This window comes from Rhea pennata, chromosome 7, assembly GCF_028389875.1.
Source record: "Rhea pennata isolate bPtePen1 chromosome 7, bPtePen1.pri, whole genome shotgun sequence".
Classification (NCBI taxonomy): Eukaryota; Metazoa; Chordata; class Aves; order Rheiformes; family Rheidae; genus Rhea; species Rhea pennata.
In genome coordinates, this window is record NC_084669.1 from 33,726,541 (window position 1) to 33,745,805 (window position 19,265).

General features: G+C 37.6%; 1 protein-coding gene across 1 annotated transcript in view; it reads right to left on the minus strand.

Annotated features, from left to right (window-relative positions):
- Positions 1-382: 382 nt before the first annotated feature.
- RTKN2 (rhotekin 2) overlaps positions 383-19,265 on the minus strand; it is a 31,324-nt gene continuing 12,441 nt past the window's right edge. Inside the window, exons 6-12 of the mRNA XM_062580466.1 lie at positions 18,758-18,958; positions 14,016-14,110; positions 12,411-12,517; positions 11,156-11,287; positions 4,458-4,623; positions 2,416-2,523; positions 383-912 (exon numbers count right to left, since the gene is read on the minus strand). Of these exons, the coding sequence (XP_062436450.1) occupies positions 383-912; positions 2,416-2,523; positions 4,458-4,623; positions 11,156-11,287; positions 12,411-12,517; positions 14,016-14,110; positions 18,758-18,958 (1,339 nt within the window). The remainder of the gene's footprint in view (positions 913-2,415; positions 2,524-4,457; positions 4,624-11,155; positions 11,288-12,410; positions 12,518-14,015; positions 14,111-18,757; positions 18,959-19,265) is intronic.

Below are 19,265 nucleotides of genomic sequence, written 5' to 3' on the forward strand. Positions count from 1 at the left end.
TTTGAAATTCCCAATTTAACTAGTCTGAGCAGCTGCGTATGGGAGAGGCAGGGGGACAGGCGAGAAGGCAACAGCCGTAACTCTGGTGCATGGATAGAGGCAGTTGACTGCTGCCAGTTTGGCAAGGACAAAATACTGAGCTACTGTGTTCGCTTACTTCAGCTAGTTATTCATACTGCCGTACCCCTACCCCGCTGTTACCAGTGCATTTTGTTAGCAATAACAAGTACAACTGAAACTACAGCTAGTAGTAATGCCCTGGTTAAAAGAAGGAAGCTTTAGCCTCCATACAAGCTATATGCTAAAATCTACTTTTACTCCTTGGGAGTTACAGTCTAAGACTGAGAAAGTTCCAGGGACTCTTCGTAGCTAGCTGTTAGGTCTATGGCTGCAACCAAGATCTAGGGTCCAGCATTTCTTTGATGGATTTTTGTCTAGGGGCTGGTACCAGTTTAGTTTCAGACTCTGTCTTGGTAACTAGTGAAATGGAATTTCTATGGTCAGTTAAACTGCTCTTTCTACAAGGACCAAGCTTGTGAGGAGCAGCAATGGGTCTCTGTTGCAGTATGGTAGGTAACTTTGAATCAAAAGAACTCACACATGTGCTGCCAGACTTCTTGCCCAGTTGCTCTGTGTTCGCCTGTGCTTTTGCAGAGTACGGTGATGTATCCGATGGTGGAGGCGGAGCTCTTCTTTTCTTTCCGCGGCCGTCATTGGGACTTACAGTCTCACTTCTTGCGCCTGGATGCACGTTCTTCTGAACTACAATCTCATGAGATCCGTCAAAGAGCGAGGCCCATAAGGAAGATGCAGACTCCATTTGTTGGCCAAGCTGGAACTTGCTGTCGCTCTCTCCGATTTTCCTTTGTATGATATCAGCTAAGCCCTCATGTTTCACTGGAGAATCAATGCCTGTAATTTTAAGAGACAGAAATTAAACAACTTAAATGCTACCAGTAATTTTTCTCCCACCTGTTTAATTCTTGCTGTTCTGAATACAAAATTCTGTTAACTATGTAGCATAAAGGTTGGACTGGTATTAAGAGTGGAAAAAATGGAAAAAATCATACACGCTTGCATAGAGAAAACTGAGGTGACAGTCAACTGTTTTCATGACAGCTGGCATTGAGGCATGAGGATAGGCACTGGTATTTCATTCCAAGTAGAAAAGAAATAATGTACTACTAGAAAAGCTATATACATTATTTTAGATAATATTTTGTTGTACAGTACTTCGAAGGCTTCATTTCACAGCAGGCCAGTGCAAAAATCTGACCAAATGCTCTTCAGCCTCCAGCTAGCAGAGAATGGGACAGTTCTACATTTTTTTTTTCTTTGTGTGCTTTAAGATTGCCTTACTCTGTTTCTTTCTCTTGTTTTCCATGTGTATAGCAGTAGTGCTAACCCTTAAAACAGCAGCAGCATCTTTCCTATTGCAGGCCATATGCTAGTGATGTTTGACAGATTTTTAAATGTGTAAATACTGGGCTTTTTCCCCTATGAATATTAGAAATAAATGGAAAAAAAAAAGATTAAGAATGAAACAGAATTTTTGTTCTGTTCCTCACTGACACGTTTAAGTATGAGCAGAATTATGGTACATTTCATACTGCCTTCCAAGAATTTTTGTATAGTTGATTTGCTGCCTCTGCGCTCTACATTCATAGCTCAGACAGGACTTTTTTGACTGTTCAGTGCTCTGATGCACTGTAACTGGATGCCCCCCTTGGCATTTTGAGCATCTTTACAACTCCAGTTTCAGGCAGCAAGTAGTCAGGCATTTATACCTGTACAGTATCGTTCAGCCAATACTACATTGGATCCATTAAAACAAAGTGACCTACTTTTCTAGTCCATAAATATTATTTCTGTAATGAAACTATTAAAATAATCCTGCTGCTGCATAGCATTTCACTCTGCAAAAGTAGGAGTCTCAAATTCATGCTAGATAGACTCTCTGAGCATGTTTTCAACAATGTTGCTGAAGATCAGACAATTTGGTAAGATATTGGGTAAGCCTTTATGTAACTTTAAAACCAGCAAATAATTCCATGCAACTAGTTAAAGACATTATTAGTTGGAAGACTGGACTGTTCGACCTTGCATTCCCTGAGCTTTATACTACTCAGGGTGAGTGTTTTATTTCTAATGACAGCTTTTTTGAATGTGTTCAGGGCTCCCTAACTACAGTTCAGATTGCAGATTCTTTTGGTTCAGGGTATAAAAACACGTTTGTTACTTCTGCTATTACAAATGCAGATTTAATGTGAACTCCTTGGTATGCAGTTCTATTGCTCTTTCATTGTCTGAATTGCCCTTGAAAATCTCTGTTTCAGCATCAACACCAGAAGCCATCTGAATACAGACAATGTTATTTCTGTTACCCTGCAGCTTGAAAAGACAAATCCCACTTACTCATATCATGATAGACGGAGGTCGCCTCTTTTGTCAAGAACAAAGGTGGTTTCCGTGGTGACATAATCTCAATTTTCATAAGTTTTTCACAACAATGTTTCCACTGGCCTGAGAGAGGATAGAGAACAATGATTGGAACTTAAACACTTCGGCCTGAAAAAAACCTGAAGTTGTTAGGCTGTGTCAGGAAACTCTGCAAAGCAGTGCTAACAGTAAGCATTTATTTTTTTCAGTACAAATGCTCAGGAAGTACTCTATCTTCAATTCTGAACTCATTCTAATTTTTAAGCACAAGGGTCGTAAGTTATCTTTAAGCATCTTAGTAGTAGTATTGTACTACAGAGAGTGAATATCATAATTTGCTTTCAAATCCCCAAACTCAGTACAAATTCATCAGAAAAAGAATTAAAGTGGTAATTTAAGGTGAGGAAGCTTCATAAAGTTATCGGGGGATGAACTCCCAATACACAGCAAGCTCAGTGGTACACATCTGTTACAGTAAAGAAATAATGCTGTCTTTAATAGAGGGTAACACGTATCTCTCTGTTAAAGGACAAGGAAATCTCTTTTCCCATTAATAAATTTTGACGTTAAGACACAGTGAAATTACTTCATTCATTCCTGTCACTCCCAAGTTTTCACAGTGCATGAATTTTAAGAGAATTTTAGAATCACTGAAGAAAAAAGGCATTTAAATGCCAAGTGACCCATTTTTATTCTGCACCTAAGGAAAATGTCTCAAAAAATCCATGGATATTCTATGTATAATGAATAAAAAGTAATACTTTTACCCCACTCCACAGCTAATTTAAAGAGGATGTCCTAGTTTTGCTGGATGTATTTTTTTTAATTGATAGAACCTCTTCTCATTATAACTCAGAGTTAAAAGAAGAAGAAATACAAAGTACCCAGTTTCCACAGCCTCAGTTCACTGATTTTATTCATGTGGCCTCTGATTAAAGCCTCGTATTTCATGAATTGACCTGGTTGCTCTTTTTCTGACCTGTTGAAAATGACTATCGGGCATCAGCTGTACTCTGTCAATGATGGTGCAGTAACTGACAGTTGTTCTTTGATCTTAATAAACCTGAGTCAAACTACTAGAATATCGGAAGACAAAGATAAATTAGTTTCTCAATATAGTTCATATAATATTTGCGGGGGGGGGTTAAACAAGCGATGCAGCATGCTGCTTCACTACCATTTTGCTGTCTTAAACTAACATGAATTTATCTCATGTAAGAATGGTGAAAAGGGGGAAGCAAGACAGGGGATGAGTGTTTCAGTTTATCATCCCACCTTGTGTCATAAAGCCTCAGCTACTACTTTTACCAGCTTCAAGTAAGCTGAGGGCATTTGCATGACGGGATTGTAGTGTGGCTAGGTGGGAGTATTCCCCTGTGGCCAGGGGTACCAAAATCCTGGAATTACCAACAGAATCAGGTAATCCCTGTTGTAATTGTTAAAATTTAATTCATCCATAATGCTGCTGAGCAAGGAGATCCTACATCCATGGGCCCGTTTGCAAGAGCTGACTGAACCTTCTTGTTTGCCAGGGCCCCAGATAACTCTTAAAGAGGTCACGCAGGAATCCGGCATCCTCTCTTTCCAGTAATGCCCCCATGCCCAAAGGTTTCATGCTTGTAGAACCTCACAAACCAACACAGCCCTGGTAGGATGCATAAGCAGAGGTGGACTCTTCCTACTGAGGAGGAAGGTTGGGAAGGATTGAAGGGATGTTTTGAAAAAGAAAAAATGTGGAACATTGCTTGAACAGGTCAAGATCTTGTGAGAACAGGTGGTCCTATTCTGCTTCTGATTTTCTACAAAGCTAGAAACTGAACATGTGGTTGGTTTAGTCAAATATTTGCCTTCCAGTGGCTCAGATCATCGCTCAGTAATACCCCAAAGAACATTTTTTCTCATGATTGCAAACAAAGGATTACGAGGCAATTGCAATTCAAATTGTTCAGAGTTTCCTTTGATGTTACATAACCTCCCACACTTGCAGGGCATGATGCCAGAGCTGCTTGCTTACTTACTGAGATCATAGAAGTGCTGCCAGAAAGCCTCCATCCACTTACGAAGTTCTTCCCTACTGTCAGTAGCAAAAAGTTGAGTCACAGCCTCTCCAGACAGAGGGTTGATAACAGAAAAGTTGTTAGTTCTTCCCTTGGAGTCCGTATCCACAGCTCGAATCCTAGTTTCCTAGGAATGATGACAGGCTGTGGTTATGAGTTACCGCTTCACCTCTGTGTTCATATCACCATATGGCCAGCAACAGCAAAAACAGAGGCATCATTTTGCTGTTTCTCTAATCTAGGTTAGTTTCCAAAAAAACAACCCACATCCCTAAAGTCAGGGTTAAAAATTAACTAATATATGGAAAACAAGGGAACTGAACAGAGTTACTGCACTATAGTTACATGTTCTAGACTACATTTTATGGTTCCTTTTCTCTTGCCTTCACTAATTCACCTTACGCAGTTCATCTTTCTTCAGAATAGTTTGGCAAGTAATCTAAAATAACAGCAAGCAGCTGCTTTTCTCTGAAATCTTAATCTGCTCAATCACATTTTTATACGTATTATTTAGGTCTACTATCATACTTCTGTGAGTGAATTTTTTCAGATATAGTCTAAACTTTTTTACGTTCGTTTCCATCAATCAAGGCATTTTGTTAATGCTGCCATGACAAGAATTTTTATAAAGAAGCTTACCTTGTCCACATTTAAAGGAGCATTTTTAGTAGTTCCCATAAATTTCTACTAGGACAAATTCCCAACATGAAAATAACACTTCAGTGTAATAGCAAAAAGTCTATTTGTTACTTCAAAATAAACATTTTGGGTTTGTCTTATTTATAGAGAGATACATACAAACAAATACACACACACACACACACATGACAAATATAAATAAATGAAATTTCTTCAGCTAAGATGAAGAAGGTCCTCAAATTATGCAGCAGTAGTACGGTTCATCCAAGAGTTTTCCTATTCAGGTGAGTGGTTCAACTAATTTTACCATCTAGATTGGATCCAGTGGTATTTTTATAGTATTTGGTTTCTCTATAGTGGAATTATTAAATATGAAATAGCACTATAATACAAAGTTCTTTCTAATTGAATGGAAAAAAAAGATACTGAATGGTTTTAGTAGTTTTACAAGTGCAGTTGAACAAAGCTAGATAACACTGCTCTTTATTACAATGCTGAGAGTGAAATGAAAATGAGTAACATAATCTATTTACAAAAGTAAAAGCAGAGCCCCCTAAAGCATCTTTGCATCTGCATTTCAAACTGACTGACCAAGTAACGGGCTTGACGGGTGGAGTACTTCCTGCCTGGAGGGACGGGGAATCTGACTCAGGAGAGGCCTCCAAGTGCTCCTCAAAATGCAGTGGAGACATACCAACCATGTTCCTTTTTACACAACTCAATTCAACCAAATACCAAACATCTGCAGATGTCAACTACACACCTACAGAAATTAAGTTTATACGTTGGATCCCATGGGGATAAGCCTAGTTCTGATAGAAAACCAAAAATCATTTTGCAGAACATTCCCCAGATTTTAAATGCATTACTGAGGTAACCGCTTGAAATACTAACAGCTGCTTGTAGCATATCTGATGGATATGCTCATTTAAATTCTTCTGTCTAAAAATAGGACATGAAGTAATTCATCCATAAGTGCTCTATATCCCATTAACTCAGGTAACCATAGATACCAGCAAAAAATTAAATCAAATAGATTAACATTTGACAGGTAAGAACTTCAAGTATACCATACACAGAAGTTTGTTTAATGATGTTTGCTGCAGGTTTTATCCCACAAATATGTTGTTATTCAAAGGAGATAAATCCTCAAGCCACAATCTATACCTGACACTTGAATATTTAACGAGTGATACAAGATGCCATTACAGTAATGGGGTGATGAATTTACCAAGCTTGGATGAATTACACTACAAGCCTGGTTTCATTAAAAGTAAAGTATCTTAAGGTACCATGTTATAATAGTGTGTAACCTGTCAGAGAGAACTGAATCTACTCTGCTACAGCTATTGCAAAGACCAGAACAGTCAATTGATTGCAGTTTTCTCTACTGTTTATAATCTTCTTAAACAGTAGGCTGAAGGCAGTGTTACATCCTATATGGAAAAAAAAAGGGTGGGGGGGGGTAAGCATGAAAAGGGAAATGATATTTTTAAGAACAATATAAATAGGAACCTTCCTCTCTACCTTTGCCCCCAAATAAAAAATTCTCTTTGCCTGACAGCACTCCTCTGGAAAGGTTATCTGTTAAGCTGAATTAACAGAAGGAAAAAAAAAAAAAAAACATTGCTGAGGTTCAGCACTTTCCTGCTAAGCCAATTCTGACAAACTGAGGAGCAGAGTGCCTTTTTTTTTTTTTTTTTTTTTTTTTTTTAAATCATTTCAAGACATCAACACAAATTACACTTCTTAGGACAAATGCTGAATAGTCTAAAGTTCAGGTCTGTGCATCTATTTTAAGATTAAACAAACCAAATAATATATAACAAATTTCACTTACGATTTTAGTACCCCAAAAAAAGCCAAGAAATAAAGAGAACAGCATTGAAAACAAAATATACTCTGTTGTTGTGCTGGGGTTTGCTGTAATGTCAACAATTTCCATGAAATTTGTTTTAGGCAAAAGTAGGGAAATACGGTTAAATTTAAAATTGCATGTTTCAAACATTAACATAATAAACATAATAATAAAACTGAATCCACCAGATTAGCTGTGGACATTTCCTCCTTTCATCTGCGCTGCTTTGTGAACTTGTATTAATGCAAGGTCCATGTGGCAACTGGATGGCAAGTATAATGTGGTAAGTATAATCTGGAAGAACAATATTAGGGTTGCTATGTCATTTTAGCTGTCTTCAGTGTAATGCAACAGCTAAAAGCCAGGAGAAAGAGACGGCGTTACGTGAGCAGCCAGCATTCTGCGGAGCGTTGGGGAGCCATAAAGCATAGTTTCATAACCACTCAGTTTAAGCATTTGTGTTACAAGGTCTGCCACGTGGGATCTGGATATATCTGCTTCCCCTGCCCAAATCCACAATCTCTTTCAAGCAATTGCAGAACTAAATTGAACAATGTGACAATAGATAATAGAGATACTTGGAAGCATTTAACTAATCTGTGCTTTTCCAATATATTTTTCACGTGTGAAGGTTTGCTAAGCCAGCTGGTGGGATATAGAGCATGAATATACTCGGAGCTGCTCTCACCAGTGGTGGATTTCCCTGACACACTGTGAATGAAAGGAGGTTGCGGAGAAGAAAGCAGGAGGCACCTGGTAATAGAGTAAACTCGGGGGAACGAGCCCCTGTGAAGCAGGGTCCAACAGAAATGTATTTATGGACACGCGCCTGTGCTCCCTCACGCTGCACCCAGGCTCGAGCGGACAGCAGTCCCTGGTAAGCACGAGCAGGCGGCCACCAGTCAAAGCCTGGCCCTCTGGACATGCAAAGCATCATCTATGAAGGGCTCTTACCCAAGAGGAGCTCATAGTCACACAACTTACTACAAGCAAGGGAACTGTCCCTAGTACAGGAATGACTTCATTTTCATAGACGCAGCTCTTTTCAGTGTTTGCGTGCCCCTTTTCTCCTTTCTGCAGCAAAGTCTTGGATCTACGGTCCCACTCTGCACTGCCTCATGCTTGGATCAATCTGTTTTGGCCATGGCACGCTCACCTTTGCTCCAGGCTCATACTGACTGGAGTCCACTCCTGTTACAAAGTTGGGTGGACATTGTCTCTCTTCCATTTCAGACAAGGCTCACTTTCACGTAGCAATCATAATATCCCATGTTTCTTCAAGAATCCTTGTAAAGATCGTGGATACAATACTCCTTGTTAAAGAAATGGTATCTACTACCATCTGCATAGGGAACATCTACGTTCACACACTATGCAGTAGTCAGAATGGATGTGAAGGAGCAACTCTGCCCCTTCCTAGGGCTGGCCTCAAGGCCTAGTCAAACAGGGAGTTTTCAGCAACACAGCAAAAATCAAAGATACCATAACAGAACTTCCAGTAAAACACCTACTACTTGCCCATCCCATGAGGAAACAAACCAAATGCTTTTTAGGACTTTTAAAGCACCAACATTCATGTGAGTACTCTGCAGGGCCCTCCAGATGATTGGCTCCTAATGTCAACCACCGGCATGCACACCGTGTTGCTGAACTATCATGTGCAGGTTATTTTTCATTTCAAATCAAAGAAAAAAACTGAAATTTTAGGAACTGGTTCATAAGGAATATTTCTTGTGCAGATAGAATTCCAGCCATTTGCTGCAGAAAATACTGTTCATCTTTTCCTATTTAGTTGTGCAATATGATGTATTACAAACACAATTAGTTGGAACAACAATAGTAACACTTGCAAAATAGGAACTGCAAAGCCACAGACGTTCTTGCTCAACAGCAATAGCAGTAAATTCATCTGAAGTAATGGCTTTGATAGTCCTAATGGTCACTTCTGTCAAATGATTCAAAGGGGAGGGAAGTAAGTCCATCAGTGTGCACATATTCCAGATAGTTTATCATAAATCTAGATGATTTCATTACTTTTCACAAAGTATCTTTCAATCACATGTTAAGAATCAGATTCACCTTACAAATAAAAATGCCACATATGCAGCTAGGAGAGATTTTAGTTAGAATGTCTAGAATTGATGTTAAATCTCAACTTCGATTTTGAAATTAATGTTTCTGTAACAACATGTAGTAGATAAACCCACATGGTTAGTTTGCTTCATTTAATCTGATCTTTTTCAAAAAAAATCAAAAATATCTACTGATGTTAAATTATTTTTGAGAGAAACTCCTGTAGTAGTAAGGTATCCAAATATGGTATTAATTATGATTCATAGTTATTCTCCAGCATATATATACAGCTGACGTTTTCATAAAATAGTATAAGGTATGTGATTTATATACCTTATTCATGTTACCTTGAAGGATGACTACTCTGCAAATACGGACCTTCTCCTAGTAAAAGCTTATTAAGCTGGATTTTAGACTGTAAATGTATTGGTAACTTGGAGGAACAAAACACTTCAGTAGAATATGTTGATTTTAAAAGGAAGAGAAAAACAAAACAAGGATATAAACCAAAACACTGACCTCCAAGGAAAGACTAGAAGGTAGCCCTGCAGATAATATTTAAAAATATTTCTGTCACTTCTTAAAATATAGATTTAGTCACTCTGTATTTTACCGAAGTTTATCATTTTCCAACTGATACTGTGAACTACTGGAAAACAAGTAGATGTACGACAAAGACAGACTACTGCAATTAAAAGTGACTGAAAGCGACTGAAAAAGTAACTGAAAACATTTAACACTTGAAAATAAAGTCCTAACAAAAACAGGCCACATTGTTATCCCCGGTTAAAAGATTTAGTTTATATATGTCTTAGTGTAGATAGGAATCCAATTATAATTTTTCACAAACTTTAAAACCCCTAAAAGCCAATATTGCTGTTTTAAGAAGTTGTTCTTTTGTTATTTTACATTTTTATGAATTCTCAGTCCTACCCCATCTCCTTCTTTAAACCACACAAGCATTTTTGTAGCCGTGTAGTGAATTGGATAAGATAATTTATTACAGGGAACCATAGCTGAAATCCAACTCTCCTCTTTCCCCTAGATAAGCTAATTTTAATCCACATCAATTCCCTAGTCCAATTCATCAGTCAGCTGCCCTAATGCACATCATGGCATAAAGCAGCACAGCAGCTAGAATGAGCGACTGGAGGGCAGGAATGCTTCTTTCAAAATTAGTGTGGCATCAAGCGTTCACGGAAGTACCGCATCAGAATCCAGATCAAGCTGTGCTTAACACAGTTTCCAAATGTGTCTCTTTACTTACGTATGATAGATCTAGCTAGGTCAATTGCAAATAATATTAAATTCCTCTGCTCATCCTCATGTGATATTAACTCTTGATGACTGCACCAAAAACATTCTTTGAAAGCATTTGTTCACCCTAATGCTCTCCCTTCTAGAAAGTCTTTCCAATAGCATTTCCAAGTTGAATAGTTAAATATCTAAAATTGAATACCTAAAATTTTATTATTTGGCTAAAGAAACACGATGTTTTAAATCTGGACTTTACCAAACAAGGTATTGAAAGCAATAATAATGTCATCCTAAAGAACAGAACTTCCCATTTTGTTGTGCCCTATACAAAACCAGTATTAAGAAAAGCATTTTATTCTAAGGCAGTAGAATATTTTGAACAACTTTCTAGCTCTTCTTCTAATTAGACTGTGACCAAATAACATGCATCAACAAAAAGAGCTTTTGTTAAAATTCTGCTTTGCCGAAGATCGAAGTCTACCAGAGCCCTGCTAAAAGACTAAGTAATAAATTTCCAAAGCCTCTCTCACAGAACAGTCACATAAGACATTATCGCTTTCTAAAGAAAAACATCCTTCTTTTTTCCTCTATGTAAATTGGTCTGGTGCAATAGAAAGAACTTTCATCCTCAGCTAAAAAATGTAATACCCCTGTTAAAAAATTCAGTGAGCACAAATTTCACTGAGGCATATCCCACCCACATGCTACCTATAAAACATTCTGCGTACCAGCAGCTTGGAGCCTGAATAAATCTAGGTACATCTTAAAAACAAGCAAAAAATTCAACCACCCTACTCCCCCCCCCCCAAAAAAAAAATAGAGTCTGTTTTACCTTGTTGATGGAAACTGTCAATGCTGGCTCCAGTTTAGCCTCAATTTCTTCTGGTGAGTAATAGCAAAAGAGTTTGCCGCCTCTTAGTATGCAATACAGTCTCCTCCAGTTAGTCACACTTCCCATCATTTGCTAAAGGGAAGAAGCAGTCAGAAACTGCTGAACATAAACCAGCTAAATATCAACTCGGATCACATATTACAACAACAAACACACACACACCACCAAAAGAAAAACAAAAACAAAAAACACTCCAGCCACATACACGCATACTTGAATCGATTTAAGACCAAGATATACAAGGTATCCACAGATCAGTCTGTATGATCAAAACCAACCACACTGAGCTCTCCTGAAAAAAAGACTGAAGTCAGTAGCTCTGAAATGTTCTGCAATGTTACTAATACTCAAAATGTCTTTTGGTGTTTTACAGTTTTCGCAGAGCATTTTTTGGGGTTTTTTTTTTTTTTTGTATGACACTCAGAGTACAGGATTTCCTGGTTTCGACAGACAAACAGAAATCACTTTCTATTGGTGTCTACCACAAGAAAGAAGTCACCTTTATTAACTACAGTAATTACACAAGAAATAAAAAGAGTACCTAACTTTGGAAGTGACATACACAGTTCAGACATTCAACAGAAACATTTATCTGGAATTTTCACTTTCTCGAATTCTCTGAACAATTTTCATCAATGCATTGTAATTTCATGACCAGTTTAAACTCCTGATAACTGACCCGGCCCCTCTGGCCCTTAGCTATCCCCTTCTTATTTGCCTAGCTGTACGATAAACCAAAACAGAGAAGTAAACTGAGTTCAGATTAATCATTTTTGGAGGAATGCATTTAAATGTGGCACAGTCCCCTAGTCAGATTCACTACGCTGTGATATGAGCTCTTGTGCCAGCACAATGAGACGGCTGCACAAGGATGAGAGCCCACTTGCTGCTGTGAAGTACCTGCCTAAACTGCTTCTGAAATGACAGCCATGGTTGACCTTTATCTAACAGCCTAAATAACTTTATTGATACGCACATCAAGGCAACATACATTTCTTTGCTCTCAGCCACGGAAGTCACTGCTTCCAAATGGCAGCAGAGAAATAGACTTCCCCCACTGCTACCTCTAGGTAGAACAGGCAACAAATACCTGTTCTCAAGAAAGCATTTCAGGAAAAGGCAAATACTATAACAATCGACTCACAGTGACAGCTATTAACAGATGAAAATATAAACAAAAATAAGGTCTTTTTACCTGCTGGTTAAGAAACCCTGCCATCACATCCATAGCCACACAGGATGGCTGAGCCACTAAACGGCAACACATGTTTCCATACAAGGGGAGCCAAAAAGACGATTCCTCTAGAGGTAAAGAATAGGGAATATATAGGGAACATTTAGTCCGAATATTTCTCAGAAAATTACAGTTTAATTTTCTACACCCATTTTTAGAATCAGAAGGTCATAAATGTAAAGAATGCTTCTTTACATTTAAAGAAAGAGACCTCATAATATTGACTTATACTAAAACTGATTTTTAGTCCTCAGTATTTACTTTTTTCTTTATACCATCAGAAGTTCTAAAAAAAAAAAAAATCCAAGTAAAAACAGAGATATCTTTCTGCAAGAACAATTTGTTCTTATGTAACATATAGTTTTAAATCTCATTTCGCAGCTAGAAACATTTTGAAAGATGAGTATACTGGCCATCCCATCTAGTAGGATGGGCCCATGCCATTATGGCATACAGCTACATTTACACATGAGTACTTAGCTCCTGCCTGTTTTATTAAGGCTCAGAACTTGTATCTACTTGTTCTGCACTAGAAGAACATCTAGAATTTCAAGGAGCTTCTTATAAATAGCAATAATTCTCCTCGCTCAGCTCTCCTATATAATAGGCTCTCTCTTCTGTAATTAGAAGCAGGTAATACAATGTTCCAATAACATGATTCTGACATTAGTCATGTTTCAGAAGTGTCTATAATGAACCAAAATACTCAGATATATCATTTCTCGCCAGAGCAGGTTTTGTAAATTAATGACAGAAAAAGGAATTTGAAGAAAAAGTCTAAAATACTGATGAAGAAAGGCTTTAAGAAACAAATGTCCCATAAATTCAAACTTTTACTTACTCAGAATATGAAGTGCTAAGACTGAAATTCTCTTTGGGGCCAAACTTGCCTATGTAAAAGTTCCCAGAAGCTACAGTAAAATATGAAGTTTCGTGTGTTAAATTAATAATTGAAGTAGGGGAAAGGAGGGAAGAAAGGGTCATTGGAGGGGCTGTCCTTTAAGAAAATGATGGATTAAGTAGCCAAAAACTGTACACTTGCTGCTTAAAACATAGCACTCAGTTGCAGCATAGTCATAGTCCCCAGGTTAGCATTTAGGTGTAGTGCTGCTACTAGCAACCTCTACTGTCCCAAAGCTAAAATCCAGGAGCAGAGGTGAACAGCAAGCACACATGCTTATGTCCAGCGTGAAATCTGGGCCGGAAACAGCCTAGCTGAGTTAAAGCCATTTTTCTACTTTCGTTCTGACTGCACAGGAAAGAGGTTCCCTTCCCTTTGACACACTTCTTGCTTCTGAGGAAGAGAAAATAATTTGTATATAGCTATGCCTGACATAGGACTGAGATGCAAATGAGAGAAGAAACTACCAAATGAATTCAAGTTTTCACCTGGACTTGAAACTTAACAACTCAACTTTAGTTTATTCAGCTGTGTACAGCTCCCTATTTGAGAGTAGTTAAACATTTTATTAAAGTTGTTCTATATTAAGTATCAAGAAAAATAACCTCCTTAAGCTCTTTAGTTTACAAGAGAGAAATGCAAAAATAGATACCATATGTTCTTACCATTTCCTGTAATGACAAGGCTGTGGGTCCTGAAATTGTCCTCAGCACTCTCCAGCCCCAAAGTGGCATATGCCAACAAACTGTATTTTGCTCCACTAAACATGAAAGAAAAGGCATGTTTAAAATGTTTGCACTCCTCAGGCAGTTAAAGGGAGTCTAGACATGCCTGAGATAACACATCGGGGGAATGTGGAGATGCAGGGCAGAGCCTGTCCATGACCACAGATTGCCTTCTTCCAACCTCTTCCCACAGAACTCCTCTATCTCCATCTCTCCTTGTGGACCAGAACTGTTCCACAGTATGTTCAGCTGCTTCTTATATCCTTATCTCCTCCCTCCACCTTCTGCATGCCTCCAGCTCCCTCCCATCATTTCCAGGCCCCTCTGTCAAGTTCAGCAGTGTTTGGCCCCGTCAGCTCAGTATCCTTAGCTCTTCCCATGTCCGCTGCTCTTGGATGCCAGTGGGGAGGCAGCATCGCGGGTGGCAACCAGCCAGACTGGAGCTCACTGGCGACGAGCCAGCTGTTGTCTTCCCACTGCAGCCTAACCCAGGGACAAGGGCTGTGCTTTCCAAGCTATCTGCTCCCTGAGGATGCCAAAAGCACCTCTCCCCCTTTAATCAGACATCAAGTAACTTTTAAAAGCTGTGCAGCTTCTATCCCTAAATAAATTCAAGAATTATTATAGCCAGTAGAAAGACTGATCACACAAACCTTATTTTATTTGAAAACACAGGCTAAAAGCTAAAAATATTTATGCTGCTCCTCCATGTTGCCCCACTCTTTCGCTTCAACTTTGTAGACTATATAACAGTTGCAATACATACAATATATGTTTTTTAAATTAGTATCTAATAGTTTAATTCTTTGTATGCAGAAAGAAACCTGTGCAGTAATACAGAGTTTTGTAGCATAAAGGGACTCTTTCAGTTATTGTGCTTACAGACTTCAGAATGTTATATCTTTGTTTTGGATTTTGCCTAGAGGAAGGGGGAAAAAAACCCATATATTTACAATTCAGCACAGTGCATGTGGAATGCAATTCCTGGAATAAACTAGCATAAATTTGGTGCATGTTTAATGTTTTTCCCCCAAATACTCTTCAGGTAGAGTGACAGATTTATAGTCCAGCAATGCAGTAAATATTCCACCTGGCTAATGGCAGTTTAAACTAAGTTCACAAAAAACCAAACCATTTAGTATCACTCATACTCTCCCTAATAGATCTAACATCATATCCTTAAAATATCTTCAGTCCAGCATAATACAATTTAGTGGTGTAAAAGACAAGAAGATAGTACACTTCACAAAAAATATTTTCTGTAGTAATATTTTTCAAAAAAAATTTTTTTTTGCAATAGCAGAGTTGGAATATATATTTTAAAAGCTCTGGCTAAGCAAAGAGGCAAGGCAGATGCCTACCTAAGCCTAATGAAAAAGGGGGAGATAAAAAGATTATTAGCACTGAAGTCTATTACATATCTATTTCAAGGGAATAATGAGAAAGTTAAATATGACATAACACTCTGAGTATAGGGCCACTGTTATAAAACATTCCAAGAGCGCAATCTAAACAAAAACTGCATCAACAAAAAATTCTCAACTGATATTTTGCCATCCAATTAAGCACTATATAACTACTGTATTGAAACTATACAAAAAATTTAGTTACTTCTCACATATAAAACTTTTTGCTGATTTTCAAGTTACTTTGTTTCTAAAGTATGACTAATTGCCACACAACTTTGCCAAAAAAAACCCTGCTACTTCACTTTTAAAATATGCTTCAAAGTAACATTTTCTTTCTAAAACATAACAGTCATTCCTTTCAGCCAATTTCAATATAATTTCAGAAAGTTTTATCTGTAGCTTTTTTCAAATTTAACAGGCTAATGAAGATTGTTGACTGTTTTGCCTATACATTTAATAGAATTAATTGACTGCCTTAAATGGCAGTTTCTTTACATGTAATAAAATAATCTGCCTGCTGCATCTCATACAGTTCTTTTTATTTCTATAGTATTCTTCCATGTAATAATTTTACTTTTGAAAAACTTCAGCTCATATCCACAGCACATCCGTGGCTAAGGCTCCTTGTTAAATCTGTTCACCGACCAAGAGATGGAGGCACCAAAGTTGCCACCAGACACTGGCATGGGAAGGTGTCACTATGTTACCCTGAGGTCACATGAATTAATACATTTCAAATTCCCAGACTTGTTTCTGAAGATTAATCCCAATATTAGACATCACAGTCTTAGTTCACTCATCCAGATATGTAGAGTAAGGAACTTGCAAGTCAAAAGTCTAACATGCTCACCCTTCAATAAAGCCTTAAATAATGAAAGGTAAAACAAATATAATCCTCAGACACTGAAAAAGAGCCCAACTAGAAAAATTATGCAATTAGATTGGACTATGTACATCTAGCAACAGATTGCAATGATTTTTCCAATTCAAAAATAGGACACTGAAGCCATGCCTCCAGCCCAATGGGAGGATGATTCATAAAAGGCAATACCAGCAAGGCCATATGTAGAGCAGCTCTGCAAGTGAATAAGCATGTGCCCCAAGGAGACTCTCAGATGACTTCTCCAAAGGGAAACATATTTGTGCTGGAATTCAATAGTATATTTGGACTAAACATATTCTTCTTCTACAACAAATGTAAAAAGTAAGAAATAAAGATGTAAAATTGATGGAATAGAAAATTAAAGTGGGTAAAAGGCTACATAAAAATGCAAAGAGCAATATTTACAGAAAGATGATTAAGACAAGAGCATCAGTATAACTGAAGTTAATAAATCTAAACAACCACTCAAAACACTTTGTCATTAAGCTTTTGCAAGAAGTTGCAAGGCTGACGGCTTCCTCACTAAACATGGACACTTCTAAGCCAAGAAGTTGGACACAGAAGGATCACAGAGTTTTGGAAAAGGAACTTCATCCCATGTGTGCTCTAAACAGGCCTGCACAAACAAAATGTAAAGAAAACATATTCATGTGAGGAAAATTCTCATTTTTGTTTGTTTTTATTTTACCTGATGAACTTTAGACAGGTAAAATGCTCTGAGAATACCTGAGAGATACAATCTCTCCCTCTCTCTAAGGGCTACATACCAAGATCTTACTAATATAAATCTCAACAGGAAACTATCTAGTATTGACAACTCATTTCAGGCCTGTAATAACACATTTCTTTCCAAGAATCTTTTTTTGTAATCACCTAGCAAAGCCATCATTAAACACATCATTATTCATTCAACCCTGTTAAGAAGTAACAGTCACTGTGAGCGATGTACACTAGAAGCAGCATCAGACATCAAGATGGAGGAAAGAAAAATACAATAAATTACATCCCCCAAACCAAAACCAAACCCACAGGAGAAGACAACTACACTACTTAGATTCTCTACTGATGTTTTTTCCTTAAAAACAAATATAAATCTATATTCAAGTAAATACAGCTAGCAAATAAGCTAGTGGTTATATATGAAGCAAAATATATCTTGTAATGTTGTATAATTGCTCAACTGGAGCTTGTGAAAAGCTAATTCACATGAGAGGATGCATATTGAAACATACATTGTCATTAGGTGGAACACATTGGAAAGTTAGTGATAAAATTTGCTTTGCTCTGTGGATAAGATCTCTTGGATGTATATTTTTTAAGGAAAGCCAAGATAGTAATATCAGTTTGACAAAGATGGAATACGCTTTAATGTTTCCTTTTATAAACAAGCAAATAGATTTATGGAGCAAGACTAAAACTATACTCAATAATTGGCAAGAATTTGATATTACATCCCCACTGACCAGCCACAAAAGAAAGTGATTCTTTGTAACAATTATCTTCTAAACAAAATTTAACATTATTAGTATTTACAATTTAGGCACTTTCTGCTTAAATCACAATAAAATAAAAGTGGCTAGGAAATACTAGTTAACTTGTTAACGTTATTAAAAATGCACAAAAGATCATAATTACTTTTAAAAGGAAACATAGGAGAATTACTGGGAAAAGTACTGATTTCTACAAACACTGAAAACCAGTAAGTCATTTAAGAATGTTCTGTGCCCAAGTCAATTAAGGAAACTCCTGGTAAGTGGCTAGGAACCATGAAATGCTTTAGGCAGTTCACAATTGCACTGAAAAGCCAGCAGGTAGAATGGCCCCTGTGCGTACAGCACGCACTCTCAGCACAACAAACAACTCTGTCAGCTTCATCAGGGCAGAGGGTAAACAAAAGGTTTCTCCTGTCTTCCCATCATGCTATTTTATCTCACAAAAACCTGTAACTTTTTGACACGTCTACCTTGCTGTCCAGATTGCACAGAATGGGCTAAGCTAAGTTTGAAAGTAACATGGGGGAAGGAGGGATAGGAAAAGAGGAGAAGGAAAAGTAGATGGACAGAGGGACACGGACTGATCACACAAGCTTCCTTAACATTTAGTTAAAGTATTACTTTTGTGAACAAAAGTGGATTTAGCAGCTGTACAGCAAAAAGATAAAGTCTACTCATATGTTTAAAGATCAGAACCAGGCCCCAAGGCTGAGCTGCATGGTTGGAATTCACACCTACTTTCTCATTTCCTATTTGAAATGCAAATTTTATTTCACTAGGGCAAGTACAGAAATAATCATTTTCTTCACAACTTCCCAAATATTGACAATATCTTTGGCCTATTTCTGGGGAAAAAAGACAAAAAGATAAAACAGAATATCCGTATTTACGACTTACTGGATGACTGGGTCAGTGAGCAAAAGGGATTCAGGGCTGTCTTCTTCCAGTGCAGCTTTCAGTTTCTTCCCAGTAGCTTTGCTGATGGATGTTTTAAGTTTCTTTGCTAGTTTCTTTGGAGTGTTTGTTACATATAAAGACTCCTCTGTACAGCAACTGTATATTTCAACCTTCACCTGAAAATCTGGTCCTGCGCCATCACTAAAGGGAGATGGAGAAAAAATTCAGGGCATTTATTAACTGAGTATACAGCCAAGGGATGCTGCTACAGTGTATATATGTTATTTAATAACATATATTGCTAATCAAGGCAAAGAATCCCATCAGATTCAGGCAAAAACATACTTTAAAACAGAATTAGAGACAGGAGTACACAGCAGTAACTTAGTACTGAAGTCATAAGATGCATGTTATAATTAAACCATAAACAATTACAAACAGGAAATTCAATGTTTAGATTTAAAAACTGAAAAAACCCCACGTTATGGAAATACACAGGGAAGATATT